We start from the raw sequence: 19013 nt of genomic DNA on the forward strand, positions 1-19013 counted from the left end.
GTTTTTATATATTCGTTTTCCCCTTATTTTCGTTTTATTTCATGTATATTTATCTATCTTTGTTTGTCTTGATGCCATGTTTACTCTTTAATGTCCTCATATGATTATATTGTTTAAATTATTGAACCCTAGGGTAGAAGACAATTGTTATATCTGTCTAGGAATTTTCTGGTTATTTTGCATGTGTGGGTTTGGGTAGTCTTAGGTTGCTCCATTCACACACTACACATGGTAGGCTAGTGCATTCATTTTAATATTGGGGTCCTATACCCGGACTTGAGTTAGCCGTAAGGAGTGGAGGTCCAACAATTATTATGCTAGATCTCGGATCTACTTGACTATTGGGAAGACTTCATCTAGAGTTTGCTTCCTCTTGACATGCCACATCTGTTAGGTTGCCTATCGTTGTGGATTATGTCTTGAGGTTGACTTCAGCTCTAGAGGCCTGTGAGATAATTTAGAGCTATCTTTGGAAGAATCATATAAAAGCTCATAGACTAGAAAATAGATTTTCTCTACACCTTCTAAGACACAAAGGGAGCGTGCATTATTTCTTTATTTTTTTAATCTTTTCATTTTTATAGAATTAAGTAGTTAATTTTCAACTGTGTCATATTTGCATCAACGTATAAATAAGGGCCTCTCGAGGTGCATACATGCATTACATCCACATCTTGTTTTCATTCATGCATGGTACCATGCACATAGTTTTAAGGTAAATAACATTCACTTGACACGTAGCATGGATTCACTTTGGATTCATGTCACAATGTATAATGCATAATATTTATCCCATTGTTTTTTCATGCCACCTTGCATCGTACATGCCATACATACACTCACATGCATGTGTATAGGTAGTTTCCAAATTTGTAGCATCTTGCATTCTCATGTCACTTTGCATAACACATAACATGCATCAACATATCTTGAAAAGAAATTGCACTACAATAATTTTAAAAATCAATTGTTTCCCAATTTTTTAAATTCATGGAATCCTGCGAAAAGTGAAAAAAATAAGAGAAAATAAATTATTCTTTGGTCAAATCAGTTTGTTGAATAAATGGATAATTTTTATGAAAAGTGACACACTTTTGAAACTTTGCTCTAATTTGTGTACATGGAATTGCTAAAATTCACTTCCTTTCCCATCCCATTTCCCATCACCTTTCTCCAATAAACCTTTTCTTTGTATTCTATGGAGGATCATCATAAAGGGGCATGTGCCTTAAAATGAATTAAAATTGAAATAAGTCTTTGAACACAACAAAAAAGGAAAAAAATGAAGAAAAGTCTACTACACTGAAAACCCAAAAGGGCGGTCTAGGAAAAAAGTAAGACAACAAAAAAATAGAAAATAATACAAAAAGAAGTAAGGGCAAAGTACGGACAACCTCTAATGTGATTTTTTTTTCCTTTTGGATTAAAGCTTTTGAAATTAAAACAATCATGAATTGAAATGATGTGTGGCCATGTTTCTTTATCAAGAAAAAATGATATTCCTTTGTTACCCATTTTGAGCCTATAAAAAAATTAAAATTTCTTTTTAATTACCCTGAACAAGGGTCATCTTCCCACTAAAGTTAAAATGATGTTTGTATCTATTTCATTTGACTTGTAATTCACCAATAAAAACATAAAAAAGTTTGAAAAGACAAAAAAAATTGGTTATGCAAAAAAAAAAAGAGAAACAAGAGTTGGAAAGTGAAAAAAAGTGGTGAACAAAGGTAGTCAAATGAATTTTAGGTGCAACCTTAGATAAATACCTTTGTTTGAAATAACCTTTATACCATTTACTTTGAGCCTTCACTATCCATTTTTCATATCCCTTAGCCTTGGCTACAATACAAGCCTAATAAAGTCCACACAAATTAATGATTGGTTATTGTTTTTCGAAAACTTTAATTTAGAGGAAAATATTTTGTCAGATATCTTGAATTTGAACAATTATTGACTTTGATTGTCAAGATTACATTGGGGCAACTAGTATGAAGTCTCTCATTATTTTCAACATTCTCATGTTATCAACAACTGGGGCAAGCTCAAACACATTTTGCACCCTGAGACCAATCTACATCCTCAAATTGGGGCAAATTTTGAAGTCTCCATCTATTTTATCAATAATTGGGACAAGCCCAAACACACCTCATGTCCTGAAGTCAATTGATAACTATAAAATTGGGGAAACTCCTTAGTCAATTATCTCATCTAATCCCTTCCAAGAGATTTGGCAATTTCATGTATGTCACTCAAATAGTGTTCAAAAAGCAATGATACAGAAAAGAGCTTCTCAATAAACTGATTAGACCGAAGAATATTTTTCAAAAAAAAATCAAAATAGAAGGTTTCCATAAATATAAAAATAACAACAAATTGGGGATCAATTAAAGTAAGTTTGATACAATGTAAAAGGTGAAAAATACACAAGGGTATGTTTCATGCATAGATTCATTCACTTGTGTCAAAAAATAAAATTAACAAACAAAGGAACTTTCATCATGCATTCATACATTAATTCATACATCAAAGTTTCAACTGTGTTCATGTAAACAAAAAAAAAATCATCACATGTACATCATACACTAATATTGTTAGTTTTCAAAAAGAAAATTCATAAGTCGTGCCAACATTATCATTCACCATGCATGCTCGAAATAAACATAACAACATTATGACACATCATAATCAAAATTAAAAAAATAATAATAATACATAGCATGTGTCAGCATTTTTATGCACATATAATGTAAATGTTAAAGTCATAATAAGCATCAACATACTCATGCATTCATAAAAAGAAAATTCATACAAGGTGTTAGCATTTGCATGTATTCATACACATATCACATCAATCATCAAATAGAAAATATCCAAACACATGTTAGCAAAATTAGGCTCTATGTAGTATTTGGTTCAAAAAAAAAACAAAGCATATACATGCCAACATATTCATGCACATTTCATATTAGCATATTCATGCACATATCATAGCATATTCATGCATGCACAATCATATAAATGCTCAAAAAGAAAAATTCATAACATGTCTTAATCATCAGGCATCATAGTTCTTTTTATGAAATTAATATTTTTTTGTCACTTTTGGGATCAAAATCCTCTACATTCACATGAACGGTTGTCGAATCCTTCTGTTTCAAAATGAAGAAAATAAGAAAGATACAAAATTTTACTTCTTTAGTATTTCTCGGATTGATGGTCCTCTTCATTCATATATCCTCAAGCATAGCTTTGTCTAGCCCCCAAGCCCAGTTTCGCACTGGCCCTTAAGCCTAGCTTTGTCTAGCCCACAAGCCTAGTTTTTGCATTGGCCACTCAAGCCTAGTTTAGTCTGGCCCAAGCCCAGTTTTGCACTGGCCCCTAAAGCCCAGGTTAGTCTGGTCCAAGCCTAGTTTCGTCTAGCCCTTAATCCCAGTTTTGCACTAGCCCCAAGCCTAGTTTCGTCTAGCCCCTAAGCCCAATTTCACATTGGCCCCTAACCCTAGCTTTGTCTAGCCCCCTAAAGCCCAAATTTTATCTGGCCCCTAAGCTTAGCTTTGTCTATTCCACAAGCCCAATTTTCGCACTGAACACTTAAGCCCAGTTTAGTTTGGCCCAAACCCGGTTTCGCACTGGCCCCTAAAGCCCAGGTTAGTCTGGCCCAAGCCTAGTTTCGTCTAGCCCATAAGCCCAGTTTCGCACTAGCCCCCAAGCCTAGTTTCATCTAGCCCCTAAGCCCAGTTTCGCATTGGCCCCTAAGCCTAGCTTTGTCTAGCCCCCTAAAGCCCAGATTTATCTGGCCCCTCAAGCCCAGCTTAGTCTAGCCTAAGCCTAATTTCGCGTTGGCCCCTTAAGCCCAGTTTCATCTGGCCACCTCAAGCCCAGATTAGTTTGGCCCAAACCCAGTTTCGAACTGACCCCTAAGCCTAGCTTTGTCTAGCCAACAAGCCCAGTTTCATCTGGCCACCCCAAGCCTAGCTTTGTCTAGCCCCTAAGCCTAGTTTTGTCTAGCCCACAAGCCCAATTTTATCTGGCCACCCCAAGCCTAGCTTTGTCTAGCCCTCAGGCCTAGCTTTTTCTAGCCCCCAAGCCTAATGTCGCACTGGCCCCCTCAAGCCCAATTTAGTCTGGCCCAAGCCCAGTTCCGCACTAGCCCTTTTAGCCTAGTCTCACCTGGCCACCCCAAGCCTACCTTTGTCTAACCCGCAAGCCCAGCTTTGTCTAGCCCAAGCCCAGTTTATTTGGCCACCAAGCTTAGTTTTGTATAACTCTCAAGCCTAGTTTTGTCTAGCCCTCAAGCCCAGCATTATCTTGTTTTTGGTATTAGTCATCGTTTCTACGCCTTTCTATGTTGCCAAGCTTTCCACACATTGTTTTTGTGATAGTCAAGGTTTCTACACCTTGTCAAGGTTTCCACACCTTGTCAAGGTTTCCACGTCCTGTTTCTGTATAGGTAAGGTTTTTTCACTTTGTTGATGTGTTAATCATGGTTCCCACACAAATCCATTTGTCATATCTTGTTCTTCATGTTTCTAACCTGGGGCAACTTTTTGGGTTTCATTTTTTTCCCATCTAGAGTTTTAGCATACAGTGTTCACATAATCTATCAATAACAAAAATGAGTCTCTTTCATTCATGAGTTTTGTTTCTCACAAAATTCAATTCGACTTCCACATGTTGATTAGAACCCTCTTCACAAAAAGGTTACAAACTTTCATTTCAATATCAGCCCTCTACGAGGTAATGGTCGAGTTTAGGTTTTCTTTTGGCATATCGGCCCTCTGCGAGGCAATGGTCGAGCCTAGGTTTTCTTTTGGTATCTCGGCCCTCTGCGAGGCAATGGTCGAGCCCAGGTTTTCTTTTGGTATCTCGGCCCTCTGCGAGGCAATGTTTGAGCCCATATTTTCTTTTGGTATCTCGGCCCTCTACGAGGCAATGGTCGAGCCCAGGTTTTCCTTTGGTTATATCGGCCATCTGCGAGGCAATGGTCGAGTTCTCTTTTTTTTTTTCATTTTTTAAACCCGAACGAAATTAGTGTTTTTATCTTTACTTATCTTTTACTATGATAATATGAAATTTTCACTTTCATATTATCTAGTCAAATATAAGTAAAGAGGGGCAGCTGTCAACACCTAATTTCGTCCGGGTAAATGTATTTGTTTGGTTAAAGAAATAATAATAATAAAAATAATATATAATATAATAATAATAATAAAAAATAAAAAAATATGTTTTGATTGATGGTAGGTTTTTAAATTTTAATTCTACCATGGGAAAATAAGAAAAAAAAAAGAAAAAAACCAAGAGAAGGAGAATCTAATTTATTTTTAATTATCACACTCTTTTCATGAGCCCAAATGTTTTACATATTTTTACCCCACTGTTTGTTGTTTACATTTTTCACATGACATGTCAGAAAATGACGTTTCATAATATTAGGAGCGATATTTTTTATAATAATTTAAATAAATATCTTGCATTTACACTGGGAAGGTATTATTTTAATTAGAAGCAAATATTCCCGATAATAATGCTTTTAGAGAATGATACGATTTTAATATTTAGAAGAAAGTATTCTTGGTAATAATTAGAATCAATTATATGAATAATATGTTATGATTTGATTACGATCTTTATGTGACAGAAAATATGATTCTAGTAATTACAGACAATATTTCATTAATAATTATAATCAATACCGTGGATATTATGCAACGATTTAATAAGACCAATTCCTTCCCCATATATTTTATTATAATTAAAGACTAGGATCTCAATGCCCCAAGGGGCCTATATAAGCATAAAAATTTCTCTAATGCAAGGGACAAAACAAAAAAATCGAAAACCCCCTCTCTTTTTGTTGTTATAGAGCACACATACAAAAAGGGGTCACTTAAGGTAAATTTTCTTTGCTCCTAATGCTTTTCATGATTCTCTTATAACATCACATATATGATCATTTGAATTGTTGTATGATTAAATGTGTTCGGTGTTCTCATGTTAGATGATTTTGGGTTTATCATTGATGTGCTCAACCTTTCTCTTTTCCTTTGTTTTTTATCTGGGTAATTAAAAAGGTGTTTTTTCGTAGACTTTAATTCTCTAAAAAAAATAATAAATAAATAAATAAATAAAATAAAAAATTATATTTTCTTTTATATAAGTTGTGAATGTCATGTCAAGTCTCGCACTTGCTGGATAATCAAACACTCTTTTATAGCCTTTTAATTCTTTTTTTTTGAAAGAAAATTAGAAATAATAAAAAATTATAAAATTATAAAATAATCTTAAATATCATGTCAAATCTCGGATTTGCTTAATAACTAAATATTTATCATGTAGAATCTTGGGTTCTCTTGATATTAATAAAATATACATATACATAAAAATCTAGAAAATTAAAAAAAACAAAATAATAATATTAAACAACAATTTTGTTATAAAGAACTACGTTATCCTGATTTTTCAAATGAAAATATGTAGGAGCGAGGTACAATCCTCGTCGGGCCAAAACAATAAAAAAATAATTTTGTTTGAATCTTTAATATTTTTGTATGTGTTTTTTTATTTTGTTTGATTTTTTTGGGGAATAACAAATATTCTAAACATCAAAATTTTACTTTTCACACTTAATTAAAGAGGGAACCGTCTTAAGACAGGCGTTGTGGGGTGCTAATACCTTCCCCACACGTAACCGACTCCCGAACCCAAAATTAGTTTCGAAGACCATTCTTTTAAGGTTTTTTCTATAGTTTTCCATAATAAACTATGGTGGCGACTCCTCTGTACTATTTAAAATTATTTTTGTCATCCCGCCGCGATTTCGGTTGCGACAATAGGGAAAACAAGGATTTTGATACTTTAACAAAGTTTTTGTTAACAAACTTTGACAAAGTATTCACAAAACCTTTATCTTCTCTCTTTAAACCATAATAAATTATTTTAAAAAAATTGAGCTAATTGAGTGGGGACATGTGGACATTGTTAAAACTTTGTCAAAAAGTATCAAAAAAATTCTTTTTCAGAAAACAATTGGCTTTGAACAAAATGCATTTCCACATTTAGGAGAGATTGAAAGTGAGAGACTAAGAGTGAGAGAAAAAGAGTAAGAAGGGATTGGTTTGGAGGATGACTAGGGTTTAATAAAAAAAAGTGAAGAGTAGGTTTTGGAGGGAAATGAAAAGAGGGTAATAGAAGTTAGACACGTTCACACTTGAAGAAGCCACCTTCACTTTTTTCATATATATATATATATATATATATATATATATATATATATATATGGAAAATGATATATTGACAACCGTTATTTGACAATTTCTCTAACTACTTGACGTGACACTGTTTTTTCAATTTTAATTTATTTTTTTTGCACAATTTTCACGTTGGCCATGCTTGAGAGCGATAGAGAAAGGGAGGTTGATTTGTGACAGAAGTGGGTGAAGGGCAAGGAGAGAGAGGAGTGAAAGTCGTGAGAGAAGAGGAGAGCAGTTTGTTATTTCTCCATCCTCAGATTTGTTCTTCCTCCTTCCCCCAAGTTTTTTCTTCCTCCATCTCTGAAGTGTCTTCTTCGTCCATTCCCCTAAGTTTCTTCTTCCTCCATTCCCCAAGTTTTTTGTTCCTCTGTTTTCGAAGTTATTTTTCGACAGGGTTCGTCATTTTCCCGTTGGTGGAGCAAAAAAAGTATTGGGTTTACCCACTAGAACAAATTCGTGGTTTAAGGTTTAGGTTTGTGTCGAGGAGGCATTTTTGTTTCCCTTTTTGGAGAATATTTGATAAAGTGTGAATTTTTTTTGTAACAATATTGTTCAAGAGCGGAAGCGGAAGGTCAATTGTAGAAAATAATCACTCTAAAGCGGAATCTACAGGATTTGTGTTTCCAATTTATGTGCGAAGTAGTGGGTTCGTAAATGCAAACCTGCATTTTTCTGCATTACTTTCTAGTTAAAGGATTGATGTTTAAAAGTATCACTAAACTCTAGACATTCTAATAATTTGCACTTAAAAAATTTATTTGCAAGGCAAAGAAATATATCAAAAACAAAATAAGAACGACTAAAAAGGATATTCACACGTTTGTTGAAAGGATGTTCCATAATTTTATAAAATACAGAAAATATAATTTTTTATAATGTTTTAAGAATAAAAAATATATCTAACATTAGTTTTAATATCTCTAAAGTCAAAATAGCAAGCTAACAATCACATTTCAGCCAAAATGACGCCAACCAAGTCTTTCAGCCCGATCAATAGCAATTATAGCCATCCTACTTTCTGAAACGATAATAATTATTAATATGAATGTTAATCAAAAACCTCAAATAACTTTGTAAGTAATCGTGAAAGATCCCTTCACTGAAAGCATAATAAAAACTTTTTTGGACAACTCTATCAGTGTTACATTCTGTAAAAATTAAATAAAAGTGGATGCCAATTAAACACAACAATTTTGGTGATTGTGTGTGTGTGTGTGTTTGTGTCTCTATGTGTATGTGTCTTTGTGTTTATGTCTCTATGTGTATTTGTCTTTGTGTTTATGTTTGTGTATCTTTGTCTATGGGTGTTTGCGTATCTATGTTTTTGTGTTTTTGTGTCTATTTACGTGTTTGTGTTTTTGTTTGCGTTTGTGTCTATATATGTATGTTTGTCTTGTCATTGTGTGTTTATGTTTGTTTATTTTTGTGTGTTTTTGTGTATAAATGGGGAATACAAGAAAACTCTTACAATGACTCAACACAAAAAGCTCTTACAAATACTCTACAAGATAGTTCTTACAATGGCTCAGAGAAAGATCTTAATCGCTCGACGAGAAAGCTCTTAGAATAACTCAGACAGAGTTCTTAATATGGCTTAAAAAGAGCTCTTATAATGGCTTGACAATAAAGTTCTTACAATGACTCAAAGAGAGCTATTATAATGGTTTAACAAGAGAACTCTTACAATGATAGAGTTTTCACAATGGTTCAAAGAGAACTATTACAATGAAAACAAAATATAGGTAATAGAGGTTATACCTTTATATATACATATAAGGGTATTTTGGACATTATACGTATTAATCAGAATAAAATTTTCAAAATTCACAAAAAAGATGAGTGCATATAGCCAAAAAGGTGGGTTGGCATGAAAGGATTTTTTATAGATGACTCTGTCGGCACTATTCAACTTAGAACTTCTTTTCAATTTTGTTCTATATTCCATTTCATTATGTAATCCTTTTTGTTAGTAGACTTTTCAACACAAGCGTTCCAATTGGTGTGATCAATGTACACTCAGCACATGATCCTATAATTTAGGAGTGGAAATTCCGTGTATGTAAGATGCACATGAATGAAAGAGAGAATATTGAACCTTAAACAATTCTTCTTGGTTTAACTTTCTCACTAACGTTTCTCCTATTTGAAAGGAGTCCCTAACTTTCTTCTTTATCAGAGTCTAGCAGCAACAAGATTATCCAGTAGATAAGAGAGAATAAGATTGAAACAATTTTAGTAAAAGAATCGATACTTGAAAGTTTTCATGGTAATTGTTGACTTCTTAAATTGCTAAAAAAAGGATAAGGTTGTGTTCTTAGGGGACCAGATTGTATTCCACAAATCTGCTGGATGGTTCTAATGCTAAGTAGTCGGGTGAGATCTCCTTGCTCCGATGGGACTCCGATGACGGCGCAGGTGTGCTTGCAAAAGACACTCCGATGCCTAAGTCAGTGTTGATGATGTCAGTGAATTCAGAGAATATTTAATGCGTAATCAATGCATAGAACAATGTGCTATTTATACCTTTTTACCTGTGGGTCCTACCTGAAATGGGCTTTCTGGCCCAACATTCCCTTTCTGGTCACTTTTGGATCCAGTGGTAAGGAGAGAAATTACCAGGAGGTCCTTCGAGGGTTGGTGGTAATCATTTGTGGGCTTCTATTGCCGGTTACCGTATACCTGTGGGGATGGATTCTATGTGGGCGGCATTCGATACTCGGTCATGAGGATCTCCATGAGTGGGCACTTCTCGTCTGCCTTAACCATCTAAGCGGTAGTTGGATTTAGGTTGCTTGCCTCTTGGACTTTAGTGTAAAACAGGTAGTCTAGGGAGGGGTACTTAGTGCAGGGTATGCAGCCCAGGGAACTGTTGGCAGCCGCATACTGCAGAGGAGGACTAATATAGGGTATGCGGCCCAAAGGGTTGCTGGTAACCGCATACTGCAGATGAGGACATCTAGTACAGGGTATGCGGCCCAGAGGGTTGCTGGTGGTCGCATACTCGTAGAGGGAGGTATCTAACGCAGAGTGTGGTTGTTGAGGGCCATATACTGTTAGGGGGTAGTATTCGGCATAAAGTATGCGGCCAGAGGTCTGCTGGGAACCATATACTTAGGTGGGTCATATACTTAGGTGTGGTTGGGACATGTTGCTTTCAAATATTTAAGTTTTCTAGTTCAAGCAAATCCGTCAAAGATTTTAAATCGAGGTTGCTAAGAGAATGTGCTATTAGCTTTTAACAAATCTTCAACTTCCTCACAAGTCTTATTGAGTGTTGTAAACAACTTTGGGATCAACTCTGGGTACCTGGGTTTCTCAGCTATGTTCTTGCTGTTATGTGAGTAGTTGGAGGAAAGGGAACGTGCTACTAGTCATTTAGCACGAAAATCTTCAAGAAATGCATTTGATAACTGTTATACCCTTGTACTCTTGCTATATCTATTAAATCTACACATTTGTTTAGCAAGAGTACTGATAAGTGGGATTAATTGTTTATATGTAATTGTTTAGCAAGAATATTATTGAGTGTTGTAAACAACTTTGGGATCAACTCTGGGTACCTGGGTTTCTCAGCTATGTTCTTGCTGTTATGTGAGTAGTTGGAGGAAAGGGAACGTGCTACTAGTCATTCAGCACGAAAATCTTCAAGAAATGCATTTGATAACTGTTATACCCTTGTATTCTTGCTATATCTATTAAATCTACACATTTGTTTAGCAAGAGTACTGATAAGTGGGATTAATTGTTTATATGTAATTGTTTAGCAAGAATCTGTATTCTCACTTCAATAGTCAAATTGAATAACTTTGACATCCTCCTATTTTCAAAATCGAAGTGATACTACTTTTGATAATAATATTAGTTTTGTATAAGTAAAACCAATAATGAATTATATAACCACAGAGGAACATAGATAAAAGGAAGGTGACAAAAGAGGGTATTTATCCTGATATGTACTTGACAATTGTAGGATATGCAAATGAATTTGCTGCATCATGATATGATTACCTTCTAGTCCGAGTAACCAAAGTGCTGCTGACAATAGTGTCAAGTAGATTATTATGGGATCAGATGTGAAAGATATACTACATGAAAGAGTTTACCATGCTCATGTTTCTGTATTTGTTTTTATGTTTTTGGTGATGTCTGTTGTGTTCTACATCAGTTTTGGTTGTCTTACTAGCATTTTCAGCATCAATAATGCATCTTGGTGGACTGCAAGATGATCTGGTCCAGATGGCATGACACGAGATTATGGTATGGCTGAATCATGAGTGAAGAACAAGTCTTGGTAGAGCCTGGGACCAAACATTTCATTTATTTAAAAGAAAAAAAAAAACATAAAACTTACCCAGCCTGCTATTGTGTACAAATAATACATTTATAAATTGTTGTAATAGGAACGAACAGAGAAAAGTGTATAATTGGTGCAATAGGAACGAACAGAGAAAAGCAGATATAAAACAAACAATAAGACTCTTCAACAAAAATCCTAAGTTTTTTTTCATTAAAGATCAAAGAATTTGTTTGAAGAATAAAATGTTTACAATGCTAATATACCAAATAAAACATTAGTTCTCTATCTAACAAAGTTACTTATTACAAATAACCACAACAGAGTTATTTACTGTCTTACTGATATATGTGATGCTACGTGATAACTTTTAAGGCCCAACATGGATAACTGATCTTCTCTTAGCATTCTCTACATGTGTAATTGCAACACAATGTCTCACGGCATTCCCATGGTCTTTTGATCATGAGTTTTTGTTGCAAATGATATCAATTTTGATCATGTGTTTTTTTGCAGGTGACATCAATTGTCCTTTTGGTCTTAAATATACACTTACCTCTTCTCATAGTCATTTTAACCAAAATTCATGAATTCCCCCACTTCAGTTCAATGGTGATATCTACATGTTGGATTTCCTCTCCCACCTGTTCTTGGTGTCAAGCCTACAAAATATTAATAACACATCAAATGATTATGAACCGCTCACATGGCAAAACAAACAAGAAAAATAACCATATATACACGGATAGAGCAGAATTACAATACTATAAAACACAACCAGTGACATGTGATGTCAACACACAGATTAACCACAACTACTAATGTGATAAGTTAACAACCTAATAGGCGTGATTCAGCTGGCAAGACAAACAGAGTTTGTGGGAAAGGACTTGAGATCAATTATAACAAAAACACAGTTTTGGGAGGGTCGAGGAGTATTCACTATAACAAAACTCCAGATCAAAATTGAAGATTAGTTTCATAATCAATCCAAAGAGCTTGAGAAAAGACCTCAAGCTTCCAACAGGAAGCTAAATGCCCTAGTTACGGTTGTTAACAAAAAAGTGACTAAATCTCGACAACTAGTCTCATAACCGACCAATGAATCAAAACCTATGGGAATATCTTAAAGTCTCACCTGGGTGCCAAAAGCCCTAATTACAATGATTATAGAAACAAACAAGGATTAGCTATTGCAAACTAAGATCTATGAACTAAAGTGTTATTATCGATACATACCCCCAATGCAATTTTCGCTTATTTGGCGCGGAAATCACAGGTATATCATCCTTTTCGTCTTCATTTCTAGAATCAATTTCTTCACAATCATTCCAGTAGCCTGATTCCTTGTGATCAACTTTTGAACCTTGAGCTACACTGTCTTGGCTACATAAATCATCACCATGTGACTTTTTGTTAGCCCCGTCTGCAGAACCATTGACAGAATTAGAATATCATAAACGAATGAACCATTACAATTAAGCGGGGATACAAAGAAAGAAACCTTTGGATTTTATTTTGAACTTTGATTTTGACTTCACTTGCAAGCGCTTCTTGTGTAGTTCCTATCACAATCCAATGTTCAGACAACGTTAACACCGGAGAACAGCAACAATCAAACGCAGTAGTAAAACTACACATACCCATGTTGAAAAATGTTTAAAAAATCTAAAATTATCAATAATTTTGAACGTGGGAAGTGTAAAGAATGACGAAAAGTGAATTGGATTGAAGAGGGTACTAACACGAAATTTTTCGAGCTGGTGCTGCGTGACGCCTTTAGGTTTGAAATTCGGTCGGAGGCAGGGTGTGGATGCGATTGCAGCTTCTCTTCTACGATCCTCTTCTTCTTTTTCCATTCTCTTTTCCTTTACATCACCTTTCGAATTGCTCTCTGAAATGCATATAAATGTATTAAATGTATTTGAATAAGAATACTCGTTCAGGATATTGGATTCAGATTTTAAAAAGATTATTTTGAAATAAAACTTTCATACGAATTTCTAAAGATAACACATCAATAAGAATAAGAATGTAAGGAATTATTTTCGTTGATAAAAATAAGATTGTAACTATTTACAAGGTTTACAAAAAATCCAATTTTAATAAATTTATGTTGATATTATAAAACTTTTAAAAATTTGAAAAGATTTTTGTTAAATAATTATTATATTGATTTGTTTATTACATCTCTATATTTTATATTTAAGAGTTTTAAGAAAAAAAAAGTGAACTTGAACCATAACACCTTATTCTAAAATTTAGAAGATGACTCTTATCACAATATTAATACTCTAAGCTACTAGATGTGTCTAAATACCAAACGGTCATGTCCAAAAAAGAAGTTCAATACAAAACCTTATGAGTGTCTACACAACAATAAACTCTTTGACGAAATTCATCATAAGGTTATTCATAACAAATACTTTATGCATAGTTGTAACTTTATTGTACATATAAAAATTTCCAATATGTTTTATTTCCAATTTTTATATCATTTGCTTTAACTTTTTGTTTTATTAGCTGATCTGAACTCTGTTTACTTTTTGGCCATAATTTTTTTCCGCGGAGTTTTTTTTTTTTATTCTAGTAGCATTGGATTGTATTTTTTTAGTTTTCAAATGAACATATGGTTTGCTGTATTTTGAGTTTTTTATTGATTTTTTTGAAATTGATAGATTTGTTCTATTTTTGTAGTTCTTGATGATTGTTTGTTAGAAAGGGTTGATGTTTTTAATTTTTAAAATTTTATTTTTTTTTTATTTTTGAATTACTTAAAAAATGGATGTCACACGTATGAATAGTCAGAGAAATACCAAAAATTAGAAAAGAAAATTGTTTTCAATATTTTTGAAAATGAGTGTCAATGGACAAACACAATAAAATAAAATAAAAACATTATTCATTTTTTTAAATTGTTTTATTTTTGTAATTTTTTTAATTTTCAAATATTTTGTTTTTTAAAATAAAACTAAAAAGAAAGAATTTAATTAAAAAGGAAAAAAGTGAAAAATAGAAATATGAAAGATTGAGTAATGAATGAGGTGCGTGAAATAAATGAAGTGTGTACAGTAAAATATGGGTTACAATCCAAATCAAACACACGAGAGTACAGGACTAATAAATATCAGGATACAACATGCCCAGAGATAACATATTAAACAGAGAGGTGGTTGGTTATCAAATATTAGGGTGCATGAAGAAAATAAAACAAGTCCAAAATAAATACATGACATAGTGGTGAAGAGTTAACAGAATATGGAGGTACGGGAAGAAAATAAAGAGGTCCAGCATAAAAATTGAAACAAATGGTGGTGCATGCGGTGTAGGACAGAGAGGTGCGACGAGCAAATCAGGTTCAGAAAGCAAACACAACAATCCAACCAAATAAAGGGGTGCATAGATTTAAAAAAGGGGGTGTGCGAGTAAAAGTGGGCTGAGCCCAACTCTTCAAACATTAAAAAATTAGGTTCCTCTTCAAACCCGAAGATCCTTTCTTCTCCAACGCAGAACCAGCCGCTACTGCACAACCAACGTCGCCGTCATCACCTCCGATCCATACCGGAGCCATCGCCACCCCCATGGCCGGCCAAGAGCATCGCCGGCGATGTCACCAACATTAGAGGTGCCGTCACCTCTTCGTTCTCCTTCTCGCGCGAGCCACACCAGGTTCTGGAGCTCGCCGCCGATCATCTCCGGACGGCCGGTATCGTCGCCGCTGCGGTGCTCGTGATCGAGACCGTCGCCGGCGCGGATGAGGACCTCGCGATTTCTATTATTTTTCGCTTTTTTTTTTCAACGTGCACGAGAGAGAGAAATGGAGTTGGTGGTTTGGAATGTGAAAAATGAAGCTTGGGCAGTGAATGTGATGAAAGGAAATGGAGATGGAATGCGAAGGAATTGGGATCTCACGTATGATGAAAACGTGAATGGGTTTTCTGTTTTTATTTGTTGCAGGAGAGGATGAATTTGGGGTTAGATGATGGTAGTGATTCTAGAGGGACGGTGGGTTCGGTGTTGGTGTGAATTAATTGTTTGTTTTCGATGCACACAAAAACTTCATGTGTTTATGAACGTGTATGATAACGAGCGTGAGTGAGTATAAACAAAATAATAGTGGGATGAACATCGCTCAACTCATGCATTCTTAAGCATCCGTATCAGACCATGGGCGAAGCTAACGAAGTTAAGAAGTTAGGGACACTTACCTTCTTGATGATGAAACCCAATACATCAATCACCTTCTTCCTTTTTGCAAAATCTCCCTCCTCTTGTTTCTCAGCCACCGCTACTGTGACTGCCATACGCTGCCATGCTACAATATCTAATATTTCCTTTTTTATGCCAAAACTTACAAACAGGGCAAAGCTTAAAAAAATAAACTCTTTTCATTGCCTGAATGAGGAAAAGGGGACAGTTGGAGCAGGAACTTTCACTTCTTTTTTCATTTTTTTTATATATTTTCTTATTATTAAAAAAAAGACAAAATAAATAGCAAATAAAAATAAAAAATAAAAAAATTATGATTAAAATAAAAGTAAAATAGGATGAAATAAAAATAAAATAAATAAAATATAAAAAACAAATTAAAGATAAGATAAGATAAAAAATAAAAATAGAAATATATATCTACCCTAAATTAAAGTTTACATTTTTTTTTATTTTTCTTTTATTTTCTTTAATTGTTTTCTAAGTAAAAAATAATAATTTTCATCCAAATAAAATTAGGTGTTGACACTTAGGAACCTGCACAAAGTCCACATTTAGAACCATTTTATTTTAAATTATAGAACATATATGTACATAGTCTACGTGTACTCTAAACATGGAAACTAAAATAGTTTGTTTAGTTTTTCGATTTGAGAAAGGACAATGATATTTTAATTTATTTTTTTTTGATCCATTTTTAATTTATTATTTTAATCATCATTAGATTATCACATCAAATTACTATAAAAAATCAAAATAGATGATCTAGTGATGATTGAAGTATTGAATTAAAAATGGGTCAAAAAAATGAGTTAAAATATATTTTTCTTTAAGAAATTATCTTTTCATCTCATTTTATCTCTTTTTCTCTCATTTTCGGAATTGCTTCTTTATTTCCTTCCCGTGTTCATGTTCTGTATCCATGGAAAACTAACTTTTGAAATCAATTCATAAAATCATGATCAAACCATTTGAATTGAGTACACATAGTAATTCATATATGTTCTGTATTGAATAATTAATATTCTTATTATATAATATCCAATTCAAAGTCATCTTTTAAATTAAGATTATATATTTTAATCTGTAAATAATGACAATAAAAAATTACTATAACGTAAAAATAGTTTTTTTTTTATATATTTTATGGTTTTATTGATAAATTATATATTTTTTATAAGTTAAAAAAACATAAAAAATATCATTAAATTAACGTTAAAAAGATATAATGACATTATTAGAAGAGGTATATGTGTGATAAAATCTTCAAAGATAGTCTTGTCTTTGTTGCTATTTAATTGTTAGTTTTTTCGAAAAAAAAAATTGTTTTTATCTTTTATTGTTTTAAAATTTAAGATAATATATTTTTCACTTATACCCTCAGTTTAACTAAAAAGGAGAAACAAAAATTCAAATGAATAAACAAAATAGAATAACATGCAAATATATTCAAATGAAAATCTTAAAAAGATAAATAAATCAGTTTTATTGAAATAAAAAGGGAGTAATAAATTACTATGATGAATTTATGTAAAAGTAAGTCCTTGTTGTGTTGCTCCCTAGAAAGGCTAAGTGATATGTGGCTTCAATTTATTCATTCGACTTTTCAATATAGAAACTTTACTTAATTAATGTTTTGTCAGACATAATTAGTTAATGTCCTGATTAATGGTGTTTTGTAAATGAATGTCTTTTTTGAGACAATTATTTAAAGTTATGTTTAATCATTTTATTTGTAATTTAAGTTAATTTAAAATTAATAATTATAGTGATTAATTTCAACTTAATTAATGTGGCCAACAATAAAAAATTAAATTTTTATTAATTATTTTTTGTTAGCGGATATTATTGTTAGCGTATACGGATTAAGGTAATTAATATATATTAAATTTTATAAAAAATATATGTAAGTATATTATTAAATTAAATTTGACCTAATTATTATTAATGTAATTTTATTTTATTTAAAAGATAAAAATATTCATAATTGTTATATATGTGTTTTTATATATTTTTTTAACATTCATTAATAAAAATTAAAATATAATTAAATAATAAAATAAATATGTTTTAATGTTGTTAAAAATTAAATATAATTAAATATAAAGAAATTTAAATTAATAATACAACCATAAAAAAATAATGATAAATATTTACAAAATTTATAAAAAAGACAAAAATAAAATATTTTAGTAAAGACCTTCAAATTTCTAAAATTATTTTTTTATATCAGGATGTTATTGTTTAAAATTTTAAAAGAATGTTTTTATCTTTAAAAATTTATTATATACATTTATATTATATTAATTAATATATTTAATTATCTTAATTTTTAAATTGAAGAAATCGATACAAATTATTGATGTATTAGGATTCTCCTTGTTCTAATTCTGAAATTTATATTTCTCGTTTGACTTTTATGCATACAATTGTTCCTGGATATAGACCCGTCATCCCATACGGCTTCAAGGAAAAATATTTTTTAATAATATTCGTTAATTATATAGTTATTTATGAGTTAAAATTTATTCAAAAGTTTGTATTTATTCATCTTTTACTTTTTAATACATAAAAATAATTTGGGCTGAATAATGTGTTTCACAAAAATAAATTTTATATTTAATATAAATTTATTGATAAATATCGATTCATTGCAAAATAAGTATTATTATATTTTGTTTGTAGTACAGTAAAAAAAATCATTACTTTAGTATAAAGATTTTATTTATGTTACTTTTGTTCGAACTTATTGATAATCAAAGTGCTTAAATATGTATTTAATTTTTAATAATTATTACATATTTTTATTAAAATAAAATTAATGTTAAAACGCAATGATCTTGAAGGAATATTGTAAATTTAGAATTCTGAGTAGTTTTATAATTGAGTATTTTTCATGTTTGTTTGCCTTATTTTAAATGAAATTTTAAAAATTATAGCTGAATAATATTCACTATCCTAAATTAATTTGTCAAAATAATATTATATTCTTTTAATCAAATTATTAGTAAAAAATATATATATATAAATAAACAAACAACTAAAAAAATAAAGTCGAGGTTCTCACAACTAATATATATATATATATATATATATATATATATATATATATATATATATATATATATATATATATATATATAGATGCGCATGTAATTATCTTGATAATAGCTGGTGGGGAAAAGATACCAGGTGCTGCCGCTGTTTCACTTAACTTTTCTTACTAAAACAAGTTATTCAATGAAGTTATTACTGGC

The 19013-nt window shown here is 31.9% G+C and overlaps 1 protein-coding gene across 2 annotated transcripts; it reads right to left on the reverse strand.

Moving 5' to 3' along the window:
• Window positions 1-11179: 11179 nt before the first annotated feature.
• Window positions 11180-15910, reverse strand: LOC114181962. Of its 2 annotated transcripts, XR_003603974.1 has the most exons (6): window positions 15756-15910; window positions 13293-13441; window positions 13052-13112; window positions 12787-12973; window positions 12104-12209; window positions 11180-11551 (listed from the first exon to the last, which is right to left on the reverse strand). XR_003603974.1 is itself a non-coding variant. In XM_028068667.1 (5 exons), exons 2-5 carry the CDS (start codon window positions 13404-13406, stop codon window positions 12167-12169), a joined length of 405 nt encoding a protein of 134 aa, XP_027924468.1. In that variant the 5' UTR covers window positions 13407-13441; window positions 15756-15909; the 3' UTR covers window positions 11727-12166. The 2 variants fall into 2 exon arrangements, 1 of the variants encoding a protein (XP_027924468.1); XM_028068667.1 differs by lacking the exon at window positions 11180-11551 and having other exon boundaries at window positions 11727-12209; window positions 15756-15909.
• Between the last annotated feature and the right edge of the window lie 3103 nt (window positions 15911-19013).

This window comes from Vigna unguiculata, chromosome 4 (assembly GCF_004118075.2).
Source record: "Vigna unguiculata cultivar IT97K-499-35 chromosome 4, ASM411807v1, whole genome shotgun sequence".
Classification (NCBI taxonomy): domain Eukaryota; kingdom Viridiplantae; phylum Streptophyta; class Magnoliopsida; order Fabales; family Fabaceae; genus Vigna; species Vigna unguiculata.